Source organism: Haplochromis burtoni, unplaced genomic scaffold (assembly GCF_018398535.1).
Source record: "Haplochromis burtoni strain Fernald_Lab_line unplaced genomic scaffold, NCSU_Asbu1 Contig_76, whole genome shotgun sequence".
Lineage (NCBI taxonomy): Eukaryota > Metazoa > Chordata > Actinopteri > Cichliformes > Cichlidae > Haplochromis > Haplochromis burtoni.
Genome location: NW_024582437.1, coordinates 637,246 through 663,781, shown reverse-complemented (window position 1 = coordinate 663,781; position 26,536 = coordinate 637,246). Strand labels below are relative to the sequence as shown.

At 40.7% G+C, this 26,536-nt stretch overlaps 1 protein-coding gene across 2 annotated transcripts; it reads left to right on the top strand.

Annotated features, from left to right (window-relative positions):
• On the top strand, positions 1–23,669 carry ibtk (inhibitor of Bruton agammaglobulinemia tyrosine kinase). Of its 2 annotated transcripts, XM_005924307.2 has the most exons (29): positions 1–194; positions 784–1,639; positions 1,781–1,877; positions 3,118–3,242; positions 4,665–4,775; positions 6,084–6,254; positions 6,421–6,538; positions 6,911–7,091; positions 8,179–8,302; positions 8,625–8,802; positions 9,004–9,157; positions 11,168–11,552; positions 11,745–12,001; positions 12,087–12,173; positions 12,278–12,360; positions 13,252–13,289; positions 13,418–13,514; positions 13,657–13,758; positions 15,135–15,252; positions 15,423–15,483; positions 16,076–16,203; positions 16,378–16,490; positions 16,582–16,727; positions 16,890–17,008; positions 17,280–17,378; positions 17,588–17,743; positions 18,610–18,810; positions 21,946–22,078; positions 22,521–23,669. In XM_005924307.2, the coding sequence occupies exons 2-29, from the start codon at positions 1,316–1,318 to the stop codon at positions 22,644–22,646; spliced, it is 4,032 nt and encodes a 1,343-aa protein (XP_005924369.1). In that variant the 5' UTR covers positions 1–194; positions 784–1,315; the 3' UTR covers positions 22,647–23,669. The 2 variants fall into 2 exon arrangements, with proteins under 2 accessions (XP_005924369.1, XP_042077786.1); XM_042221852.1 differs by lacking the exons at positions 1–194; positions 784–1,639; positions 1,781–1,877; positions 3,118–3,242 and adding an exon at positions 3,257–4,254.
• The last annotated feature ends 2,867 nt before the right edge of the window (positions 23,670–26,536 follow it).

The following is a 26,536-nucleotide window of genomic DNA, read 5'->3' as shown; positions in this document are numbered from 1 at the left end:
GCAGGAGCCGTGGCCAATCAGAAGTCTTGACATTGATGCAAGCTCTCTTACCTAACCTGCAGGGGCTCATACCTGTCCAAAATTCGTACCGGCGAAAAAATACATTGCGTTTTCCATTTGTAGTAATGACAAAGTGGATTTACGTCGTTGATGCTACTTTCTCCATGTCCTCTTTTTTCTTTCACTAGCGGAAGGTAAGCAATACCCCGACGTTAGCTTGCTAAAGTTAGCTTGCGATGATGTGTCAGCTAAGCGAGCTATCAAAGTAGTATTAGGTAACTGTCTTTAATTAACTATACTGGGCTGATTTTCAAACTTGTCCAAATCGGTGCGTTTATCCCGCTTTGAAATTATCTATGTTGCAGTACCCAGTTAGGCAGGATGAGCTAATATCACTGGGTGAAGTAGCTGCTGTGCACAGCCTGCTTCTGCAGCAAGTTAGATAAGCAATAAAGGAGATACGACTGTTTCTATTAAAGAAATGGGGCCACTAGGCCTTAACATCAAGGGTGTTTTAGCTGGCCATTAGCGAGACCAAATGGTGAGTGGACAATAACAGCAGTTAACATTAAGCTAAGCTAAGTTAGCCTGTTACATAATCGTGGTGATTAGTCAACATTAAACCTTGTAAACTCAGCTGACTCGAGCTACTTCAGACTGATTTCAGGGCAGACTTGTTCTAAAGTTTACACTTTTGTATTTGACTATTGCACACGTGATTACATGTAATCAAAATGAGGACGCTGTTTTGTCACTAATGTGTGCTTCAACTTTCTCCTTTAGGTACACTCTACAATTATGGAGTTGTGAAAAAGAGGTGTCAAAATTTGGGGGGGAAGGTGGCCTTTCCCCTCAGGTTTGATGGTTGGGACTGCAGGAGGAGAAGGTCAGAGGGCTGGTGAAGTTGTTGCCTTTTGTACATAATTAGAGGGAAGACTATTTTTGCAGATGTTGTACAATTTCTTTTGTATAAATTCATAAAGAAGTTTTCTATTTATTAAAGTCCTGATGCCATTGTACACTGCGAGCACCCAGCCTTGTGTGCGGTCCTTGGTCGAAATGGTGGACTGAAACGAGTCACGCAGAGCTCTGGAGTCGCTAGGGTGCGGTGGAACCTCAACACAAGCACAATTCTAGCACTCCAATCTACCTCGGCTGTTTTATTTTTGTCCTATTTTTTCCCCGATTGTTTCTGTTGTTTGTTGCCACACATTACATTGTTTTTGAGTGTGTTTGCCATTATTGGTGGTGGGCTGGCAGAAGGTCTTTGCCAAGAGGACAAGGGCTTCACTGTGAAGATTTGTCAGAGGTCAGGATGAGTCAGGCACCGCTGGACTGCACCCCCAAATGCCGCTCACAGCAGCATGCAGACCAGGTGGTTGCTGCACTAACAAGCGGCTCTGAGGGGCAGCTCCGGGCTTTCCTGACTTCACACTGCCACAATGCAGCCACTTTGCGGGATGCCTTCGGTCGTACAGCCCTGCACCTGGCAGCCTCACTGGGTAAGAAGGCCCTGCTGGAGTGGCTGCTGGAAATCAAAAGTGCTGACCTGATGCTTAAAGATAAGGAGTCCGGCTGGACCGCTCTGCACCGCAGCGCCTTCTATGGACAGATCCACTGTCTCATATCACTGGTCAAGGTGTGTTTTGATGGAGTGCCATCAAAATTCAAATTATTACCAAGAAGAAACAGTCCAATCAAAGCTTTTAGTACTGTAAAATGACAAACATTATTCTGAAGAGACTCAAACTTTGACCTACATTTGAATTTTGAATTGCAGCATGGGGGACTTCTCTCCACCCAAGACAAGGAGGGTCTTTCAGTCCTGGACTTGACCATGAAGGACCGCCCATCACATGTCTTGTTTAGAAACACTGGTAAGAAAAGCCGACCCCCTCAGACGCTACTTTTAATGCTTTGGTTTGGAGATATGTCACTTCGCTTGTTCAAAAAAGAACAAAGCTTGGGCATATACTACGATTCAATATATATGTGATATCTTTGTCTTTTCTGCCTTCCCTTATCATATCACTGGTAATAGGTAAGTGGTTATCGGCTGGATCAGTCAAATGTAGCCCACATTGAAGAGGCTGTGTTGGCAGCATATGACTAACCACAAATAGGGACAGGTCCGATGGCAACTGAGCAGTCTATTTCATGATGATCAGATTGTAATAGTACAAAAATACAACCACCTGCTGAAAGCAACACAGCTGCTGCAGTCAAATAAGCAAAATGCAAGTGTGTGTGATAGGCAAAGTGCTGCAGAGTAGTTCAGTGTTGAAAAGCTCTGTGTAAATGTGTTTAAGTGCACTCTGAGCTTTGCTCAGTGAGACCAGAAAAGCTCACTGTGTCAGGTAACAGACTTATCATTATCATAGCTGTATCACTGGAACACAGGCGATTCAGACATATAATTACAATTGCGTATTCTGTTAAACAGTCTGTGTTGTGTGACGTGTTTGTGTTATTCTTGCAGCTGAAGCCCCTGCGGTGTTTAAAAGGTCTGAAAACAAATAAAGAATAAATATAAAAATGGTAAATGGGCTGTATTTGTATAGCGCTTTACTACGGTAGTCCCTAAGGACCCCAAAGCGCTTTACACATTCAGTCATCCACACATTCACACACTGGTGATGGCAAACTACAAAAACAGAATTTAAACCAGTAACCATGTTTAGTGTGCTCGATTTGATTCAAAATCACCAAGTCAAGAGCTAAAATTCTCCACTTTAGTTTCATATTGCTATATTGAGGCTTCAAAAGTCTGCAAAAGTTCCTACCTGCGCATTGTGGACCTCATTGTGTATGTAGTAGGTTTCCAGGCTTTTCTAGGAATAGTTATGTTATTTTCCAGGGAATTGATTGGTCAGCAGGTGGTTGTTTGGTATGCGTTGATCTCCTTTGTGGAACAGAACAGTCCAGAGCAGCCTAGGACTGCTCTGGACTGGCCGTCTGTCAAGAGCAGGCTAGGTTTGCAGCATATGTGCTGTCTCACTGAACCCCAAATCCAGTTTTGCACTACAGGCCTCTGTAGTTAAATCGAACATTAGGTGGAGACAGTGTTTTGGCTTTTTTTTTTTCTTTTTTGAAATAGTGTTTCTTTCTTCACCTTAGACCCAACTGAAGTTTACACGTGGGGAAACAATACAAATTTCAGCCTCGGTCATGGCAATCAGGAGAGCCGACAGCACCCTGAGCTTGTCGATGTCTTTGCCAGGACTGGAGTTTACATCAAGCAGGTAGGCTAACAATGCATTGCTGTCTTAACATTTCTCAAGGGAGTGGGAAAGTGTTTTTCTACCTCACACCCTAAAAACCCAACTCATGTGTATCCCTGTAGCACCAGGAATGCTGTAATAGCTCCGTGTTTTGACTGAGTACCAAGATACTACATTAAATTTAAAAAAGAAAAAAGAAAAAAGCCAGTGCACATGGGTGTTTCAGATAAGCCACATCACTTGGGTAAAACCAGTAAAACACTCCTATCCCCAGAGCCCTGTATTACACCACCTTCTCCTCAGGGCAAATGAAAATTTGCAGAATGTTTTTTTTTTTTTTTTCCCTCCCCCTTTCAGCTGTCCAGTACTGTTTAGTTCACAGCAGCTGAAATAATGCTTATGCTGGAGAGCTTCAAACTGTACCTGCGATAAATGCATTAAGTTATATATTAAAGCATATTACATACTATAATTGGGCATATTGTAGTGAGTCATGGCCTCATTTCCCGGTTCATCTAGGAGGTGGCTGGATCAGTAATGTTATTTGAGTCTAATACAGCATTGTTTCTGTATCATCAGGCGTGGTCTGCCATCTCTTGTACAACCTTCATTTGTGACTTAGTGGAGCTGGTCTGTACATTGTTAACCCCTGCTAGCTAAACTGTGCCAAGCCAGGCTACAATTTCATGCGTTTGTCATGTCTAGGCTCTTAGTGTGATTAATATAGCTCCTGGAACCAGTTCAATTACCCCCAGTGGCCTGTGTACCCAATGGGTGTCGGAATAAGATAAGACTGCATTTGCTATATTTTCACTTTCTGTTTATCTGTTGACTAATAATTTATCTGTGCCTAATGTTGTGTAATTGCTGTTTACAGCTGAAAGTGTGAGGGTTGTTCTTTTTCTTTTTTTTCCTCTAACCTGCAGGAGTCATTTCATAAAGCTAGTCGAGGACAGGTGGATCTGATTTCATGACCATTTCATGACCCTGTGAGACTCAGTGTAGTCTTTGTCTACCTAGTCCAATCCAGCAGGTGCCAGAGGTTAAATATTAATTCCACAATGACATGTTTTTAATTAAATGAGCTATACTCATGTGTACGCATGTGTGTGGATGTCCACATCAATGCGATACTTCAGGAGACATCCCTGTGCTCTATTGAAGGCTTGAGGGGAGCGATGTATTAGTAATGATGTTTGCTTTTCCACCTGTGCCCTGGCCTTTTATTGCTGTAGTGTTTTACTATCGCTACAAGAAGGGTTGGCCCAGGGACATGGAAAGAGATGCATTGCAGCCTCGGACGTGAGGTCAAAATTATAATGACAAGAGCATTAATCAGCACAACCAAGCACCTTGTAATTTTCCTGTAGTGGGATATGCAGGCTATTAAAACTGAAAGCAACAAGGGGATACCACAATTACGTTTGTTTCTTCTTTTTGCAGGTGGTGCTGTGCAAGTTCCACTCTGTGTTCTTGTCTCAGAAAGGCCAGGTGTTCACCTGCGGGCATGGACAGGGAGGCAGACTTGGCCATGGAGATGAACAGACTTATCTGGTGAGATCTGGGCATCATGTCAAAATATATTTAAAACGAAATGAAGAATTCCTTCCTCTTTAATGAACAAATATATCAATGCATTATCATCATAATCATGTGCTTGTGCATTTTATTGCTTCAGTTACAGAAAATTTAGGTTTAAAAAAAGTGGTTTTGAAACTTGATCTGGATTTGATATTCATTTAAATCATAATTCTAGACAAACAAAATCTATTTTAATCTATTATAAATGAAGTTCAAAACAGCCAGGTTTTCTTTGTGCTTGCTGGCTTGGGAAAACCTTAAACCTCAGTTGTAGATAACGGGTATCATAACGGTGGTAAGCCAAGCTTTCTGCTTTGGTCTCCATGTGTGCTCACATACAAAATGATCCCTATGAGTGCCTCCTCCAGTCAGAAATGTTTTTAGATGATGATGATTATTATAAAATGGTGATTAAAAAATATATAAATAATACAAAAATGTCAGTAAAATGTAGCATTTTTAAAAATAAAATTAGATTGATCGTGCAGAATTAAATATTAGTCATGAGATTTAATGTACAAAGCTTAACAAAACTTAACTTCATACATCACATTGTTGTTTGATCTTGTGAGCATCTACAGTCTTGAAAATCCTCTATTTTTACTCTTCAGCCGTAAAAGGCTGATGGGTTATTTTTGTCACTCCACTTCGTCCTCGAGTTCACAATCTTGGGTGTCCACATCACTCTAGTGACGTGATTATTCCCACCAACGTTTTTTTCCTTTCTTTTCTGTAGAAAAGCAGATTTTGTCAGTTGCCAAACTGGAGGGGCGCTCAATATCTCCTTGACTCAAAACACATATTTTAAGGAGATTTTTAAAAGCTGTCAGCACAAAGGTTCACTTACTTTGTTCAGTTGACACTTTTCAGTACATGCTGAAAAATGTGTGTTCAATAAAGCCACAGGAAGTACAATAATTGTGTTCACTAGAGGATTATGGTTGTCTGTGGGACTTGGAGACTGGGATGGTAAGTGAGAGAGGTGCTTGTATCGCATCTGTAACTTAAGATCCCAACTACACAGATATACGGTACAGAAATGTCTTTAAGTCTGTTACGCTAAATGCACAGTCTCATTTGTTTTCTGAGCTTTTAATGGTTTAACCAATGAAATGTAGAGCTGTGGTATCAGCCTTCTGCTGATACGAATTTAACACTTCTTTCGTGTACTTCAGATGGGCTTGGAAACAGTTGTTAAACCCTCTGCTTCTCTCTCTTTATCTTGTTTTATATTTTTGGCTATATTTCTTTTGTCTCATTCCTTTTTTTGCTTTTTTTCAGGTTCCTGGAATGGTAGAAGGCCTGATGTCCCATCACTGCTCCCAGGTGGCAGCAGCTAAAGACCACACAGTGGTCCTGACAGAGGAAGGCTATGTTTATACGTTTGGTCTCAACACATTCCACCAGCTGGGCCTAGTTCCTCCTCCCGCCTCTGCATTTGTACCTAAACAGGTAGGAGGTAGCAGTGGGAGCTGCTGATGTTTTGCAGTGAATCAATCAAGCTTTGGCTTACCTTTAATTAATTTGGTCATTATTAGTATATAAAAGGACCTTATGAATTGATGTTATCTGTTTTGTTTTTTGTTTTTTTATGATGTAATATTTGCTTTTCATAAAGGTTTTCTCCAAGATGCTCAAAGGTAGGACTGTGATTGGAGTTGCAGCAGGAAGGTTCCACACAGTGCTGTGGACCAGGGAGGCTGTCTATACAATGGGACTCAATGGAGGCCAACTGGGTAAGTCCTCATCCTTAAAGTCAGCCAAAATATTACCACAAAATAAAAAAATAAACACTTTTCAGATACATGATATGATTTAACAGTTTAGATCAGTCAGTTTAAGATGAAACACACAGCAAGGGGTCATGTGTGACCATGCCAGAGAACAGAGCCAGTATATTTAGCACAAATTCATGAATAATGATTGTATTGCAAAAGTAGCTTTGCACAATTTCCAGTTTACTTATTGTAGGAGAGACGTTTTATTTTTGTAAAATGCCATTAATAAGATAATAAGGAGATTTAAAAAATAAAATAAAATCATTCCATGTTTTGAAAAAACTCTTTAATAATCACTCCCTTTCTGGTATGTTTTGTCCTCTTTTCCAGGTTACTTGCTGGATCCAAATGGAGAAAAGTGCGTAACAGCCCCCCGGCAGGTGTCAGCTCTGCACCACAAGGATGTAGCCATATCTATGGCAGCAGCTAGTGATGGTGCAACGGTAGTTGTGACCGAGAAGGGGGATGTGTACCTCTTAGCTGACTACCAATGCAAGAAGATGGCTTCAAGGTGAATAAATCAGTAGGATATCGTGCCAACCTTAAAGTTTAGCGCTCTTAAACCTGCAAAAATGTATATTTGGGCCATGTGGGGGCAGCAGAAACAAAGTATGAGCTCAACATTATCATGATCCCCATTTAGATTGGTGTTGTGATCAAATAATTAATCATTTACACATTGAGCAGTAACTTATTCTGAGTCATCTGTCTGGCTATTTGGCAAGCTTGCATCTAGTATTCAGTCTCCTTTAGCTTTGGTTTTGTTCGCCGCTGTTGTTTCCACTGACTCCTGATTGCTAGATGATATACTCAGTTTGGCAGTGGTTTCCTAACTGTGTTTCTGTGCTTATACTCACTGCTAAACAAAAGTTGGAAAAAAAAATGGGTTAAAATTGGCTGGCTAAAGGGTTAAATTGATCTTCGTAGCAAAGCCAAGCGTAGCTGCAGAATCGGCTGATAATTTTCTGTCGGTTCATCACTATGAGAGACTCAAAGGTTTCACATTGCCATATTATTATTGTGTTAGACTAGACCATAATCCTATACCCGAATCAATAAATAGCTTTTAGATTAAGCTATGTTAAATGGCCCATCTTTTAATTTGATAGAACAATACCATCTGGAATCAAATAACTAATGGACAGTCTTCACTTTGCTCCAACCTTCTCATATTTTTCTACTGAAAATTGCTCATACTCTGGCAAAAAATGCAGAGCTTTTATCTGTAATTATGTTAGAGCCAGATGTGAAGATTTTTTTACAAGCACAGCAATTTTCTCATTTATTTTGTTTTCAAGCGATTGTTTTATCTATAAATATAAGTCTCTTTCACTGCAGCTCAGAAGTTGCTGCTTGTTTAACGTGTAGTCTTAATGAACTGCATTTCAGGCACTGCTCTGTGTCTGACAAAAAATATTTGAGAACAGCTTTATTAGAAGTTTGATTTTATTGTATTAAATATCATCCCCTAGATTGGAAATAGTTGTCTATTCTGTGAGTTCTGTAGTTTAGTGTCGTACATACAAATGTATGTATTTGTAAATACATTCCTGCTCTTCTTTCTTTTCCGATTATTGATTTTGATGGGTCTCTTACAGGCAGCTCAACATCAGGAAGGTCCTGGTCAGTGGGGGGAGTTTGGACCATCGAGTAGCTCCACAGATCTTGAACGAGGGAGGAGTGGAAAAGGTGGTCATTCTGGCGTTGGATACAGCTGGGAGGGTAAGTGCACTGTTATGCAGCGCTGTGCTTTTTGTTCTACTTTAGAGGTGCTTTAAAAACCACAAGACAAGCACCATTTAGTTCCTGTATCTTCAACAGAAGAGGGATGTACAACAGTAAAGCTGTAGTTCACTTGTGCTTCACTTATTAAATTCTGGTACATGGAAAGAAATACATCCTGTTATTTTTATCATCACTTTACTTTTCCTATTCTTATCTAACCTATGCTACACGGTTACACAATCCAAAATCTGCCTTACCTGTGTGACAGCCTATAGATAAAAATGGTGAGTAAGACTAGTTTTTCTCTTGTCTCTGTCAGGTGTTTTGCTGGCGTTCCACTGGCAGCTCGGTGAGACAGTGCCGGTGGGCGTACGCGCGTCAGGTCTTCATGGCGGACATCGCTCTCAGCAAGAACAGCATGATGTTTGTGACTCAGGATGGAGAGGGCTTCAGTGGTGTGTGGGCTGGAGAATATAAGAAGTACGGGGAAAAGAAAGGTGAGGAATTTAGGGGGGAGAAAGGTGTGTTAAGTTGGCAATTGATTTATTTATTTTTCCTCCACACTTTTTTATCCGTGCTGGGATTAGACTTTGTTATATTGTGGCCTATCTATAAAATACATTTCAATGAAAGTTAAGAGGAGTGCCTTGAAATGGATTATTACAGTATGTGGTAAATGTTTTCCTTCTGTGTTACAGAGGGCAGTGTGGAGGTGTGTGGCCACTCGGATGTTGGGACACTGTATGAACGAATCCGCCTGGAGAAACTCCCCTATGTCCACAGAGCTGTCAGCATTACCATGGACTCAAAGGGCCGGAATTTTGGAGTTCTCCAGGCTGACCCAAAAACCAGGTACACATACCCTCAAGTGAAGAAAAGGCACTACAATAAGGGACGGACACTTTAGTAGAGCTGTAGATAGAGACTTTGCTCATCCCACGCTGGGAAAATACAGTTGTTACAGGAGTACAAGGTCAGGAAGAAAAAGTGAATTAGAGATGGATTAGAAAAAATAAATGTCGTGTACAAAAAAACCAAAATATTATATAAAGGTACACAAACCTAAAAAATTGCCTAATCCAGCAGCCCACACATGCAATAGTTTATACATCTCTGTTAGGTAACCCACTGTAGGTGAAATGGCCATGAAAAAGTTTTTTGTGTGTGCCAGTGAGCACAGACTACTTCCCAGTATGAAGGCAACAATGCAGCACCAGAAGGTACACTGTCCAGAATGATTGTAAGGTAGTTTTATCTTAAACATTTTGATGTGTTAGGATAAAATTCAATTATTATTGCCTAGAGAGCCACTTTTGGATCGGTTATCCACTTAAAGCTTGAGAAAGAAAGCAGCTTAAACACAGCCTCTGCGAACAAGGCGTAGCTAATGAAATGACTAACACCTAAGGAACAACTGACATGAAGAAGTAAAGTCTTAAAATCTTAGTTCTTTATGTCTATGAAGTATGATATCTAAACTTAAGTAAAAAGAAGAGGTTTAATATTCTGATCTTTACTAATAATAATCACTAGTGTAATAAGTTCTTCCATCCGCAATAAAAACATGGTTATAACTATCCACTAGGGGTGTGTTTTTATAATCGATTTATCGATTAAAATCGATTCTGGCTTGGATAACGTGATATCGATTCATTAAAATCCTGAATCGATTTTTTAATATAAATTTATTTTGCCCGAAATGCCAGAATCTCAGGTTAAACCTCACAAAATTTCAACAACCACCAAACAGCTAAAACAGTAAATGAGAGCAGGAACACGGATTCTGCACAAAGACGTAAACACAAAGCGCGGACCCGCCGACGGATCAGAATCAGTGAGATGTCGCCTTTCTCACCCACGGCACGGACACGGTCGGGGCTGAAAGCCGACAGCTCGCTGATTCTTGTTTCGGCGGGTCGTTGTTACAGCCTGTCGACCTTTTTTTTCCTTTCCCCGAAAGAACCTCATTTCTGCTGTTCAATACTGAACAAATTTAAACTTTTTAAAATTATGCAAAATGCAAAACGCTTAGCCGTGTCTCTAATAAAACCGCTGTAACTTCAGAGGTAATGTTCATATGTTGATTAATGGTTTTCTTTCGTTTTTGATGTACTGCAGAATATTTTTATAAAATCCCAGGCCAGGAAAATCACCTTCATGTTTTTCTGTGTTTTATCTTCAGCTACTTTGACACAAAGGCATCTGCGATGCTACGTAGTTGCTGTCAGCTTCCTTTTTATAGATACAAAAATATGTAAATGTACTGATCTGAATTATAATATTTCTGACTGTCAAAATTTCCCAGATTCAAATTGAATTGAATCTAATCGAATTAAATCGAATCGTGGATCAAATCGATTCGGGACCTTGTGAATCAGAAGCGAATCGATTCTAGAAATGAGTGACGATACCCAGCCCTATTATCCACACTTCGGTAAAACCTTAAATGTTAAATACTTAAAAAGAGGTACTTTAAAGTCGTCGTCCCCCACCCCCCCCCTTCATACTTAAAAAGGTCACTAAATGATGTGTTTTGGATTCACACTGCAGCTGCTTATGCATGAATCAGGAGAGTGGACTGTTTCTCTGAGCAGCTTGTGCCTTGTTTTTTATTTTTAGATCTCTTCTCTGCTCATTACATTCATTGCTTTATTAGGAGTCAGCTGGGAAGATTCTTGTCTCTTTAAGGGCTAAGCTACTTGCTATCATTCTTCTCTTGTTATTCAAAAGCTATGTTATATCATTTCTGATTAAACTGGATTTGAAAGATTAAATCCAGTTGGGTTTTTGTGAGTGTGTTTGTAATGTATGAGTTTTTATCATTTAAACCTCAATCATGTTCCCTGTGTATATGTACTCCAGCCTGTACGAGGTTCCCAGCATTTCTCCGTCATCCTTCTCCCAGCACTTCGGGAGCCTTCTGGATGAGGCGGACGAAATGGACAGCATCCACGATGTGACGCTTCAGGCTGGTGATCGCACTTTTCCGGCTCACAAGTACATTCTGTCCATGAGGTCCGAGTTCTTCCGGAAGCAGTTCATGTCTGAGCACTGTGGGGTCGATGAGGAGCTCGATAAGGAAGTGAGGAAGAGCGAAGATGCCGTGGGGTGCGATTTGCTCATTCTGGAAAAAATCCCACCAGACATGATGGAATACGCTCTTCACTTCATCTACACAGACTCTTGTGAGCTGCTGGTACACGGAGCGAGGCCGAGAGTGTCGGGGGTCATTACAGTCCCAAACCAGGTGAGGGGGGAAAAAAAGGAAAATCATATGTGCTTGATTACGCTGTACTGTAATGTAGCTTTTTCTTTATGCTACATTGATTTTTAACTCCACAATAATTTCATTTTCATTGACCTGGGAGGTCTGTTAGCTCTGACTCGGCTGTGTTGATTCATGAAGACTGTCTTCTGCTGTATCCATTGCCTTGGCCAGGATTCAGAGGAGGGCAGGCTTATCAGTAGCCTGCAGGACTTGGGTCTGAGTGGTCGTTCAGCCCTCGAGGTGTACCGTTCCCTTCCACCTGCAGCCAAAGGCAACAGTGACAAGGCCAAGGGCAAAGGCTCCAAGCCTGGCAAAAAGGGGAAAGGAAGCAAAGGTGACAAGGCCGGAGCCAACGAGGGAGGTGCCAACCCAGTGAAAACCTTACAGGGTGTTGCAAAAAAACTCGGCCTGGGCAGCCTGTCGGCACGGTGAGAAGCCGAGCGCACTTTAAGCTCAAGGGCAATACAGATTTCGTGTCCTTTGTTTTCATCCATTTTTTTTATTTCTGCACAGACTGGATGGTGTCAAATACGAAAATGGAAAAATTAATGTTACAAACAAGAAAACAGGCAACAAACCAAAATTCTACCAGAAGAAATGGTACGTATGTATGTCTATAATCAGCTTTAGTTACTGAATAAACTGCAAACTTGTCAGACACAACTTAACTGTTTGTATATTTTGTTCTTTCTATGTCTGTGCAGCTCTTATCTTTGTGATGTCACTCTGAAATCTGAAGATGGGAAAGAGTTTTCTTGTCATAAAAGTGTCCTCTGTGCCAGACTAGGTAAGATGAATCGGGTAGCATTCAAATCAATAAAAACTGTAACTTCAGTTTGTTTTGCACAACTGTGTATGGCATAACATATCATTTGCACCATTTAATTCTAAAAGGGCTAACCGCTTAAGAAAGTAACTCATTACCTTTTGTAGCACAATTGGTTTTCCTTCCTTTAGCCTGTAAGAGAGCATGCAAAGGTAGTCTGTAGGTTCAAATACTGTTACTGAAAAGATGAGTTTTTATCATGCATGTCATCTAGATACACATGCTACCCCCTCCTGGATCCAGAATGACTGTTTCAGTAATCCTGTACACCATATTCTCCTTAGCTGAGGTAACAAAGAGACGTCTAAAAAATGAACCTCACAAAATACAATACCTGTAAAGTGAACCAGATGTTTTAAAATGGGTTTGTTTTTAAAATAAAAACCCAGTTGAATGTAAATGCAGAGTTTCTGTTCAAGCAGTAGGATTGTAATTAACAGTATTTCTTAGAAGACTGTGGGGTTGGCTGCAGTCTTGCAGTCTTGCAGCCAACCGTTCTGACATTCCTAGGGTACTTAATATTGGTCCATGTTCTGTCCCAACACCAGCTGTCTATATAAATAAATCCCCCAACCCAAAATTCTGCAAATGCAATCGAGGCAGTTCCACATCCAGTTCTTCCTTAATTATTGTAGGCCTTTTTGGAGACAATATTCTCCAGAAGTACACGTGAGAAAACCTAGTAACATGTTTTCGATAGTCATCCAGTTTGACCAAAATTGAAACCTGTATTTTATGTAAATGTTCGCTTCACGTGAGTAGCCAAACTTTAGTGTTGATTAGAAACACTTTTTTTTTTTTTTTTTTGGAAAAATGTACTTCAATTGTTTTCTTGTTTCTGTCCTTCTGCAGAGTACTTCAACAGTATGCTCGGTAACCCCTGGATTGAGGTATGCCAAGTCCCCCATCCTTCTGTTGTGATATATATAATTATTATTATTTTTTTAAACCAGTCACAGCTCTAAAGTCACACAGTTTCGTACTGGTACTCTGATAATATTGTCTTGCAACCCTTCAGGCCACGTCTTGTTCTGCACTCGAGATGCCCACTAGCTCAGAGATCCTGCAGGTCATTCTTGAGTACATTTACACAGATGAGTCACCCACGATTAAAGGTAACCTAACAAGTTAGGGGTTTTTTTCCTAATGAAAACACATTTTGAATTGTTTTTTTATGGTCACGTGCTCTCCAAATTTAGATGAATGTGGGAGAAAACCCCACACTGATCATACTGTTCTCTCACTTTTCCCTGCCAGAGTCTCTGAATGTAGAGTTTGTCTGCAACGTGTTGGTTGTCGCTGACCAGCTCCTCATCACACGGCTAAAGGAGATGTGCGAGGTCGTCATCACGGAGAACCGTACGTTCTCTTACTCCAATTTGTGACATAACTTCTTGCACTTGCACTTTTCTTTTTCTTTTAGTAGCCCCCTTCATTTGAGAGTATCTAATTCTCTCTCTTTTTTTTTTAATTATGTTTTTATTGAAGAAAAAAAAAAAGGGACTTGTTACAATAAAGTGCATTGACATTATTTAGTCAAAAAAAAGAGAAAAGGGAAAAAAAAACAAAAAAAACAAAACCCTTTTTCTTAGTCCTTTTGTTTTACATTCTGATAGCAAAAAAATAAAATTAACTCATTGGCTTGACAATGTGTTACATAATGCAGCATGTTTAACTTATTTACAAAAACTACATTAGGTACATATTATGAAGTTGAGGGTCAACCTGCCATTTATTCCATATTTTGTAGAATTTGTCTTTCCGAATTTTTAAAAACAATGTCAGTTTTTCCATTTTAAATATTTCGAAAACCACATTAAACCAATCCTCAAGTGTTGGCGGAGTTGGATTTAACCACTTTCTAGTTATTGATTTTTTGCTGGCCGCTAATAGCGCTTGTAAGAGTTTTGTGTCCCCTCCCCGGACCGAGCCAGCAACCAAGCCCAAGTACAAATTTACAAAATTGATGTCAAATTTTATCTTAAAAACCTCACACAAAGTTTTATGGATTCCCAGCCAGTAATTTTTTAAGTTAGGGCAGTCCCAAAAGATATGATAATGATGTGCCTCTTCTGATCCACATCTTCTCCAGCATTCTGCTGTCCCATTTTTATATTTAGTTTGATGAGGGGTTTTGAAAAATCTAATAATGTTCTTCCAACAGTGGTCTCTCCAAGATAAAGAACTTGTTGAGTACCAATGAAAATTACAAATCCTCTCCCAGTTCTCGTTTGTTATACCCATCCCCGATTCCAATTCCCATTTAATCTTAACATTTTGAGTAGTATCCTTCCTTGCTTGAAGGAGCACATCATATAGTTTGGAGATTGCCTTTCTCAGAGAACTATCATATGCTAATTTAACTATCTTAAAAATTTCTGACTCAACCATATTTGGGTTTGGGATATTGCAGTGTTTATTAAAGTAATCCCTCATTTGAAGAAACCTGAAGAAATCTACTTGTCTTAAGCCATTTCTTATTTGTAAAGACTGGAAACTCTGTAGTGTCCCTTTATGTGTGAAGGAATGGAATGTTGTCAGTCCACTCTCTATCCAGGACAGAAATCTAATCTAGAGTATCTAATTCTCAGCATTAGCCTTGGGGCACCTGTTTAAAGTTAAGTTCACATTGTCCTCGTGCCATCTTGATTCTGAATAATTTCATACATAGAACTCATGAAAACAATAAGCACACACAGCTGCATCGTTTCAAACCGCTGCTTTTCTGCCCTCAGTGACTCTGAAGAACGCTGCAGAGCTCCTGGAGTTTGCCATCATGTACAATGCAGAACAGTTAAAACTGTCCTGCCTCCAGTTCATTGTGCTCAACATGGCCGCTCTGCTGGAATCAAAGTGAGAACTTAAAGCCAGTGTAGCATTTTGGATTCAAAGTGGTGTGTTCAAGATCATGAATATGTTTAGTAGAACGTGTGCATGTAAATATGGATCCATAGAGCAGAGCAAACAGGAGAAGTGTTTTCTAATCAATATGTTTTTGTTTTGTGTTACTTTGGTGTCCTCAGAGCTCTGGATATTCTCAGTGATGAAGTGCTGGTGGAGCTTTCTGCAGCCTACAGGAAGATGGTGAGTCCCCTTCCACCCTTAAAAACACACCAGTCTGTGTCAGAATTTCTTTTTAAAGATGCTCATTGTTTAACTTGATTTCTTTTTTTCTTTTCCCCCCCCAGTGAAATAAAATAATTCTTTAAAGTGAACAGCAGGGGGCAGCTCTTGTAGTTGTAGAAAGACATGCAGTTGTATAAAAGCCTATAGGGGAGCAACCCTTGGCTTCAGTTTCCTGATGACTTTATGGGCTCAGTTGCTAGGTTAAAGTTACACTGAACACAACATAAAGTTCACTTTGTACATTATTATCAACAGGTGGGGCTTCACCTAGTCTGAAGTGATGTCGCTACATCTGCCTTTTACTTCCAGTCTTTTGTCACAGAAATCATCCTGTTGTTCTGACTTTTACTGATAAATCTTAAAATTATCTACACAATGTAGAGATTGAGCTGTAGAGAGTTTCTCCTGCCTCTGCAGACTGAAAACATGTTTGTCGATTGATTAACTGTAGGTGATGTAATGTTTTCTAAGACAGCCATACTTAGATTTATTTGTCTATTGCATAGAGTTTTTCATAAGTTTTTCTTTCTTTTTCTCCATTTGATTTCAGATCCCAGCAATGCAGAAGCGTGTTATCACCCCATATCCTGGTGCACCAGACCTCAGTATGTATGAGGATGAGGATTTGGACTCCACATTCAGCCCTAAACCAGAAGCAGAATTGGATCACTCTTGCAGGTACAGTCAAATATGGTATTAACTTGGTACACAGTATCACTATGTTAATTTCTAACGGTTTATAGCTAAAAGGCAGGGAATTATCTGTGATACCTTTAAAGACGTCTATTAAATGTCTTCAGTGTGTCAGCCTAACAATAATCTGCTAATAATTTCACACATTGTCTTTTTCAGGGAAATCCTGTTAAAAAAAGCTAAAATGAAGGCTAAGAAGAAACCAAGGAGGCGCTCTGATAGCTCAGGGGGCTATACTCTCTCTGATATCATCCAAAGCCCTCCTGCTGCTGGTATGTGGCTGTCAGCTTCTTTGTGATGTTGGATCTTGTTGTTATTGAATTTATGACAAGTTACCTAACACATGCTTCTTTTTTTGCTCAGTGGTCTCCCCATGCCTGGTGAAGTCAGGTAAGGTGAACTCGACTGAGTCTCTGCAGGAGCTCCTCACATCAGACTCTGAAGGCAGCTACATGGGGGTCGGCAGTCCCAGAGACATGCAGTCACCTGTTTTCCATGAGAGAGCTGAGGTTAATTTTACATCTTTAATATGTTGCACATTGCGTGTAGTTAGAAGTGTGAAATAATTAGATGAATTGCTAGATTAAAATCAAGACTGCAAAGATGGTCGACTTAACACTGTTAAGTTAGAGTTGAAGTGTTTGTGAGTTTTATTATTTTTTTATTTGCAGGATGAGAAAACCTTTAGCCAGAGGCTGAAGACCCCACCCAGCACCCCAACATCTATTAAGAACTGCCTCCCAACTCCCCCCAACTCTGCTCCGCAAACCATCCCAAAGGTCCTTCCCTGGTAGGGTAACTTTGATGGTCTGAAATTTATCAACATTTTTGTTGTCTTATTAATTTGTTTTTCCCACGTCTCCTCGGCTGAGAAATGCAGGTTTAAGATTGAACAAAGGCTATCTTGAGAGGATGTCATTTTATCCTGATATCCACCCACTTTATGTTGAGGGGGTGGTTAACAGAAAGGAAGCATTTTCAACCCTGATAAATGAATAACCACTGAAATCTGAGCAGTATATCTTTCATATTAAGTTTGACTCTGTTTTTTCAATTTGCAGTCCTGCTCGTGCACCTCCAGTCTTGGATCTGAGAACCATCATGGACATGGAAGCCAACTCTCTGCAGACTCTTGGAGCAACTCCTAAAAGCCCTGGAAGGTGGGCGGGTGGTCTACAGTGTTTAACTGAGAAATCTTCAATGAAAAAATGATTTATACCACTTATTCCAGTCAATAGAAGGGAGTGATGGGTTTAATTAATGACTAATATCTGTACATTACACATGTATCTTTCAGTTCTTAATCCACTGTCTGGAAATGAGAACTGTTGCTTACTTGAGCTCTGCTTATTTTCCCACCTGTCCACAGTGTCAGCACCAGCATTAAGCACTCCCCTCTTTCCACTAAACTGTCCCAGAAACAGAGGAAGATGCTGGCCATGGCTAACAAGGAGGCCAGTGCAGAGTCCACAGCATCCAAACCAACCCCCACAGCCACTCCATCCAAAAGCAGTGGAAAGGCCTGGTGAGTGAGCCCAAATACGAATACCGCTACTGTCATGGAATACCTTTGTGCTCCTGATATATTTCAGGAAATCTCAAAAGAGACAAAATGCATTTTGTGCAGTGAGCCCACACATTCCTACTCTGGATGGGACAAGTATTTGTGAAATTGTGTAGCATGTAGAAAATATCAAGAGTGGAAATCTCCCTTCTCCTCTTAGCTAAAGTGTGTGTGTGTGTGTGTGTGTGTGTGTGTGTGTGTCTCAAAGCAGGTTTACAGCTAATACAAGTACAAACAGCTACAAAAGCTCTATATTTCCTATTTGTAAAGTAGATCTGCTTTATTAAGAAAAATATTTGTTTACATTGTACAACAGGTAAAAGTTGGCTTAGTGAAAATGCATCATTGTGATTGTTTGCCTGCTTGTTGATGGTTTGACAGCAGAAGGCTTATGTTGCATCCAGTGTTTAGTTAAAAGGCTTGGAGAATACTTGTGGTGGATATTTGTTGCTGTGCTTGGATTAGGTAACACTAACTATACTAGCAATGTGACACTTACACATGATCAATTTGCATTCTGTTTCTGAAACAGGTTATAAGATGTGCCACAGTCATCTGCCTTGTGATCTACCCTACACTATGATTTTAGTATTTATTTATTTGTTTTTACCCTCAAAGTTGGGCATGCTTACAATATAGGTCCCCTTTGAGCTTGGGCATTTGAAACCTGAATCTGTGGTTAAATTACTCAAAAAGGGACAAGATGAAGAAAGTTGTGAGCCACTATGTAATGTCTTAAACGCACCAGCAGCTACAGAAAGGGTAGCCACCTTTTGCTTTTAATTGTGAACTTCTTCTTCCCTTCTATGATTTCTTTCCACCTGCAGGGTAACTGCTGTCCAGTCCCCACCCTCCTCGTGTTCATTTCGGGCTCTGCTGGAGGAGGAAGAGAACCATTTGATCCGAGCAGGGCAAACCGGAACGCAAAGGGGCCAGAGCACCCTGGGATCCCCCATCGTTGCTGCACCTGCTGCCAGAAGGGTCACATTCAAGTGTGCTGAAGGCAGCGAGTCAGAGAGACCCGCGGGGTAAGCAGAAGTCGAAGTGTAGCGTACAGGAGTAAGGGTTTCTTCCTTACACACTGGAGGTAGAGCCAAAATAGCCTCTCTTTTTAAGGAGATAGAAATAGACTTGAATTGAGACTCGAATCTGTGCCAAATATTTTGAGATGGCCAAAGAGTACCTCATCTGTTACATAAAACATATTATAGGTTGCTGCTGCAGTAAGATTGAGTGTTTCTGACTTGTGCTGCTGATTTCCACTTGGAGGCACTATTGAGGTGTCATCATGTATCAGCTGTTGTGTTTTTTTTTGTTTTTTTTTCCAGCAGTCTGCAGACCTGTAGATAACCAATTGTCTTAGCAGTAATCTCCCATTATTTTTACTTCTAATTTCTGCAGCCTGAACATCAAACTTGGCCCCCAAAACAGGAAGACAGTATATACGTAACACAAGCAGGCACTGTTTCGCAGCTAAGACATATAAAAGAGGAAGTGATAGTGATTGTTTAGACTTATTGTTCAGGAAACGCAAAAATAAAAGCTGTGATTGTAACTAACCATAACGCTAACTAGTGCCAGGGCACTGATAAGATGTGCTGTAGTTAGATAGGCTGACAGCCTGAGAAACGCATTAAGCTCTTTGTTGTGTGAGGTGAACGGCTCTGAATGACCCAGTGCTGCTGGGTTGACCTGCCCTTGACTGAGTCACCCTGACCTTTACAATGTTCCTCAACAGCTGGATAAACACGGCATGCACAGAAGATATTCCTAGCTGTAGTAAGTGGCGTGCTCTTCTTTCTGACGTTGGGTAGCTCGGAAGCAATGAAATCCTCTATGTTTGGCCACCTTTGCAGCTTTTAATTCCTTTCAGGTCCGCAAAGTCAAGTTAATCTTGTCTATCTGTATCTGATTTCATCCTCCTCTGCTGTATGTTTGGCCATGCTTCATGCTGTTAAGAGCAGACTGCTAGATATTAAACAGCTGTGAAAGTAAGTCAAGTGAAGCTAGTGATGTTAATCAGAATTGATAAGGGCAGCCCTCGTGTCACAGCAGATCACACAGAAACGGGAGCAGGTTTCAGGTTCGCCCGGGTATTTGGATGAGCAGACACGGACGAGTTCAAGGCTCAGGAAGCAGCCGTGCACGCTCTTGTGTCTGCCTTCTGGGACACAGTTTCCACATCCCAAATCAGATTTAATAGAGATGCCTTTATAATCTGCGCTGTGATTGAATGTCAGACATTTTTTCCTCTGCTTATGTCTTGTGGAAATATTTCCAGCGTTGTCTCTCGTCCAGATGAACGATCAGACAAGCGGAGGCCCCTCTTTCCATACGACATTAGCGTGCGCCATAATGGAGTGTTTTTGGCAGGATTTGTAACAACCCGCTATATAAACGACCTACAAACTAAAAAAAAATCACTTAAAGCACACACAAATCAGTCTAAAGGTAGCTCATTTGTATGAGTCAGGTCATATTTTACCCACTGTGTTGAATAGATGTATTCTTTAACAAACATTATATATTTATACCCTCTTCTCTAAGTTGTTGTACAAGTATTTTAGGAGGATTTAGAAATGTGAATATATATATATACATGGTGTTTCAAGGGAAAAACACCATCTATAAGCAGCAGGAAAGGGGTTTAAGTCGGCTTTCAGTCAACCTTTGTGCACACTTTGAATCCTCTGACAGCTTTTTTTTTTCCTGCTGTTGCAGTAACTCGCCTCATGTTTACAAATGATAACAGGTGTGACTTTTCTTATACTGTTGGAGCAAGGTCTGCATTTTATTTTTAGGCTAATCCATTTGGACACTGATGTGTGAGCCGTCACGTTTTGGAGTCTGTTTTTCTACAATTTTTAGAGTCAACAAGGATGCTGAATATAAAAGTCTAAACAATGTGTTTGCGAACGCAAATCCCAAAAAATGTTGCTGTGTATGTCCTCGGTGTGTAAATGGATATAGCTTGTGACTGTTCTTACCTTCATTCCTCTGACAAGGGAAGATTAACAGACTGAACAGTGTGCTGCATGCTATCAGAAACCCCACTGAGCTGCTGAATGTAATGAAACATGTAGCTATTAACTTGGTCTATCAGAATAACTTTGGGCGGGACTGAATGAGTGGGAGAGTGCAGTGAGAACTGCAAACTCTGACACAGCTTTACTCTATAAATGCATTACACAAGGCAGCATTAGAATATGCTGGTATTTTTAAACTTCAGCAGTAAGTCAGACTCCAGTGGTTTGTGCCCCTCGTCATCAATTCTGCTCATATCTTTATGAACAGAATTTCTAGTTTCAGCCAAGAGGTGAAACTAGAAATTTGAAATTGAATTTGCAAAAAGTTTTTCGCGGATGATGTGGTCTGCAGTAATGAAGACGCTTTACCAAGTCTGTTTTGGTAAAGTGAGGTCCAAACATCAGAGCCAAGTTATCATCTTACTGGTGAGTCTACATTCTTACCCTCACCTATGGCCTCGAGGTGTGGGTAGTGATAGAACTGGATTGCAGATACAAGTGAAGGAACAAACAAGTTCCTCCGAGTGGTTTCTAGGCTGTCCCTCAGAGATGAGGAGCTCAGTCATTTTGGTGTGGCTCAGAGTAGAGCAGACACTCCTCTACATTAAAATGAACCAGCTGAGGTGGTTGAGGGATATAACTCCTGAATCCCTTTTAGATCAGGTGTTTCAGGCACATCCTACTTAGAGAGGACTCTGGGGCAGACCCAGGAAACCCCAGAGAGATTATGTCTATTGTCTGGCTGGCTTGGGAATGTCGCTATGTCCTCTGTCTCTTCCCATCCATCCCTGTGTCCCTGACCCAGACCCAAATAAATACCATGATATTTGACACAGCACACCTAGGAAGAGTGCTGTGTCAAATGCAGCAGAGATCAGAAAGGGTTGTAGCTTGACTTTTTATTGTAGCATGTGCAGCAATCATGTTAAAGTCTTCAGCAAAGCATTTTAACTTCAGTACTGTTGTGCAGTAGTGGCAGAGGCTTGTTAAAGCCGGGTGGACAGGTGGCCATTCACACACCGGAGCTTGTCAGTAGTGGTTGACTCAACCTTTGTCCACTGACTCAGACTCTTGTTGCAGCACTGGATACCAACGTGTGTGTGTGTGTGTGTGTCTCTCAACCATCTATCCCCTCAGGCCGTGGGTGCTGGGTGCAGTGGGCAGCCCTCCCCTCTCCTCCCTGGTGACCTTTGCTTCCATCGTGGAGGAAGAGAAGCAGCAGGAAGCCGCGCTGATCCGCAGCCGAGAGAAGCCGCTGGCGCTCATCCAGGTAACACATTGTGTCTGTGTGTCACAAGCACGCACACACACCCTTGGCATCACTGATTGGATAGCTTCTCTGCACAGCGTCGGTATGGAAAACATGGCAGTGGTCCATCAGAAGATGCTTCTTGTGTCTCCTGTCTTGCCTTATCTGACTGACTTTTACCTAATCAGCATTGCACTCTGTACAGTGCTGGTTAGAAATGAGGTGTCTCCAGGTTTGTCTCTTTGACAGCACACTCTTCTCCTCTCCAGCTGGTTGCCAGACTTCTGTCAGAGCCTTCACAAAAACACTTTTTCCCCCTGAGGTTTTCTGGTTGCTATTAAGTAAAACACTTATTACCATTAAGCTTTCAGCGTCAGCATTTTGTTCTTTTCCCTCTCAATTGAAGTTTGTTTTTTGTTGTTTTTTCTCACAGTTTTGTCCTTGTTATTTTCTGTCTTTATAGATTGAAGAGCGGGCCATCCAGGATCTTCTGTTCCACTATAAAGCCCATGACAACCCAGATGAGCTGATAGTGGTGGAGAGGTCTTCCAGAGGTCCCATAGCAGTCCCGACCTGGAACAAACACTGATGTTTAACGCCAGTGACGTTCACCACAACCGCTACATACCATCAATGTGAGAACATCTCATCCCATGGTCACTCTATACTTCAGGCAGTTTCCCCAAGATCCATCAGTCCATACTAAGACGTACTTGGGACTCATCATCCTAGTTTAAGAGGAGTGTGATGCGAAGCTCGCTTCTCTCTGCAGTTTTAGGTTTAATTTGTTTTATTGCTGCTCAGCATTTTGTTTGTGTGTGAAAGAATGAGTGTTTTTCCCACAATTGAATACAGTACTGGGACTGGGATGAGTTGTGCATGTTTTTTTTTCTTTTGATGTACTCTTTACTCAGCAAAAACAATGGCATAAAAAGTAAACAACTCTTACAAATGAATATTATTAGTGATGTGAAGTTGAAGTTGTCAAAGAAGTGAAAATGTGAGACGTTCCAGGCCACACAGAATGTGTCCAGGCTACATCACAGGGGCTCTCTGGAGCTTAAGAGAAGTTAAAGAGTGCCAAACATCATCTGTGGTAGAGCATCAGGAGCAAGTCGTATGTGAGCTGTTTAGCAAGGCAGTACTTTTTTTTTTTTCTTTTATGAACCCTCCTGCTTTATATCAACATTGTGTGCTTCAGTTGATCTGCAGTGACATGGTAATTTTGCAGTAAACAGTAACCTTTACTTTAAATTCAAACACGCTCACATTTGTCATAGAATAAAAAGCGTTATTTGATGCAGTTACAGCGAAGGCTTAAGCCAGACTATACTCAGTAGGGTTGATTGTGTTTAACTGCTCAGTAATGTGTTCTAGAAATGCTCCTGTGCCTTTCTATTACATGATAAACAAAGTAAAGCAGCTAAAAACAAAATTTTTTCTTCTCCTTATTGTTTTACTCTCCAGCGCTTTTCCTGGAGCCAGTGTAAGCTTGGTAGGTAATGTTCTCATTTTCAGATGCCATTTTTGCCAGTGCGTTTGTATGTTTGAGGCCTAAAGATGTGATGGGAAAATGGCATGCAATAATAAAACATCTCACCTGTGCAATGAACCTGGCTCCTCTCTGTGTTTCATAGATCTGAGTGGACAGAATAGAATTTTAGAATTCCTAAATAAAGTCTTATCAGAGAGACTCAGTCATTCGCTGGATAATGTGGATCTCAAAGTATCTAATAAAAAATAACATTTAAGCTCTCCATCTCTCTGCACGTCATCTGCCCTGCATGAGCAAATGACCATTATTAAGTCTCAACCTGTGATTAACTGTGATGACCCCGATCTGAGCAGAGAGCACGGTGATTGAGGGATTTTATTGGCTGTAATTACAGGTAGAGCATCACATTGGAAGTCAGGAAGAGACAGCTCACGGGGAAAATGTTAATTACAGATTAAGATCTATTAGCTGGTGCAGAGATGACACATGAATCAATGCCTCGGAGGGAGAAAACTTCCTTTTTGACATCACACCAACGTAGCCTGGAAACTAATGAGAGATTTTTTTTTCTTTTCAAAAGGACTGCTCATGCTGTGCATTTGTGTGCTGAATAAAAATTAAGTGGTTTAGCGTGTAGTGTAGTGCCACACGACGTCTCCTAAATATGACTGTAGAACACAAGCCCAGATAAAGTATTAAGGAGTATTAACCAATAAGCTATAACTTTAAAACCTAATAATATGTAGAGCCCCCTCAGGGCATGGATACAGGACAGGAAGCAGATCTTGTGGGTTGTGTGGGTTGGCTTCTGAAGGATCTCGGTTTTCTTAGGAAATAGAGACCACTTATCCCCTTCAGCCTGTTGTTGATGTGGACGCACTTGCGTTCCTCCATTACATCAAGATCCTGCCCCGGGGTAGACATGGATTGTCTCTGATTCTTTCCAAACCACTTCACAAACTCATCCACTAGTGCCTCCACCCCACTAACACATTCAATCAACCACTGCAGAACTGTCAGTACTGTAGGTAGGTGGCACGACCCCGTAGTAGTGTAAATCTGAGCTGTACACTGTGAACAGGAATGCAGACAGAGCACCAGTCTTATATACTGCACCCTGTCTGTCAGGTGGTCATTGATGTATGAGCTGGTCAACATGTTTACTGAGATTTCCTATAGCTTCTTTTTCAGCAGGTGAATCATGTTAAAGGAGGTGATCTTCACTGTGCAGCTGCTACCACCCAAATGGGAGCAGGCTCTCTGCAGCATGTGGATGATTAGATTCATTCTTTGTACACAAACAGCAGAGGGTCACACAGACTAGAAGTGTTGGAAACAGGAAGCCTGGCTCTGTTAAAGTCTCACCGTTATGTTTTTCTTCAGTTGGGATGCTGCGTAAGTTTAACAGAAGAAACGTATTACCAAAAATCATTCAAACTGGTCAAACATCTCACTGCTAATTAGGTTAATGAGTAGAAGAGTTGTGTTTAAAAAAAAAAAAAAAGGAACATCTTAGAGTTGTTCAGAAGGAGAGGTGAATAGCTGTGTGGCAAAAAGTTCAACAAATAAAAAATGATTTTCACTACACAGCAGGAAAAATAGGGATCATTCAATTATGTTTTCGACAGCTGGTATCTTCTGCTATCTCACCCAGGATCTCAGACAGCTGGCTAGCACAGGTCCTCAGAACCTTGGGGCTGATGCCACCATCAACACTTCAGTGCAAATGCAGCCATTTAAGCAATACTTTTGGCTCTTACCATTTAGATTAGCAAGCCACGCAGCCTTTACCAGAAACATTATAGGAGAGAAACGAGACAATGAAATCTATGGGAGGATTGTTTTAGCCATTAGCTACTCTTTGTTAACTGCTTAACCTTTACTTTTAGATAAATAGCCATTAGCAACCTTTAAGCTTAACAATTTTATCATTACATGTCATTATAGCCTTTTACTTCGTCTATATCCATTTAGCTATGTTGATGCTTTTCACTCAGTTTCAGTGACTGACAATGTAGATTATATTTTTTAAAATTAAGTAATGTTTACATTCCCTCTGACAGCTGCATTAGTACCTCCTGGGCTATATTTACCCTGGTTAGGAATCAGTGCTGTAGTATTTGGCAAGGAGAAGTGTGACCGAGCTGTTCGGCATGTTCGAGGAAGGAGCGCTCATCCTCTCAAGTGGTGCTCACTCCTGGCCTTCCAGCCGGGCAGATGGGAAAATCATAGGGCTGTCCTCAGGATGGTGAAGATCACTTCAGGATTAATTTGTTTATGGAGAAAAAGGGACATGCTTGACGTCTCATGGAACACATCCTACATTCCCAACTGCTTTGCCTGGAGAGTTCCAGGTTAAAGCAAAATCAAGGTCAAACCCCATTCATCCAGCCAGATTTAATCACTCATCGAGTTGCTCTTCATGGTCATGGTTATAATTATGATGCTTTAGCAGCGCTCCGACTTCTTCTTTTTTCTTTTTAAATACTGCGTATACAGTATGCCAGGAAATACCAGAATAGTAATTTGTTTTCATTTCTTTAATCCTGAGGTGAATTGTTTACTATCTGGGTCATTCAGTGAAAATTCACCTCACCCCCACAGAATTATTGATTTTCTTCTTCTTTTTTTTTCCTTCAGTAAATTTAATGAAGTCCATCAAAGTACATAACAGACAGAAATTTGGCAAATTTGGCATTTTCCAGATATCCTTATTTTTTCAGTATTTTAAATGCCTCCGAACTTATTAAGTACAGGAGATACATACGTGAAGTTTTCAGGGCTGAAAAAAATATTTGTTATATTTAAAAACTGCAGTCAAATTATTTTTAAACTCAGTCCAAGTGTCACAATCTGAAGCTATTTGAAGAAATAGTTTTTTTGTTTCTCCTATAACCAGATTTGAGCACCAGTATAATGGGAGTATAATAGTGTCTTTCACTAAGAATAACAAAACCGTGTGTGATGTGATGTAGCATTTTTAG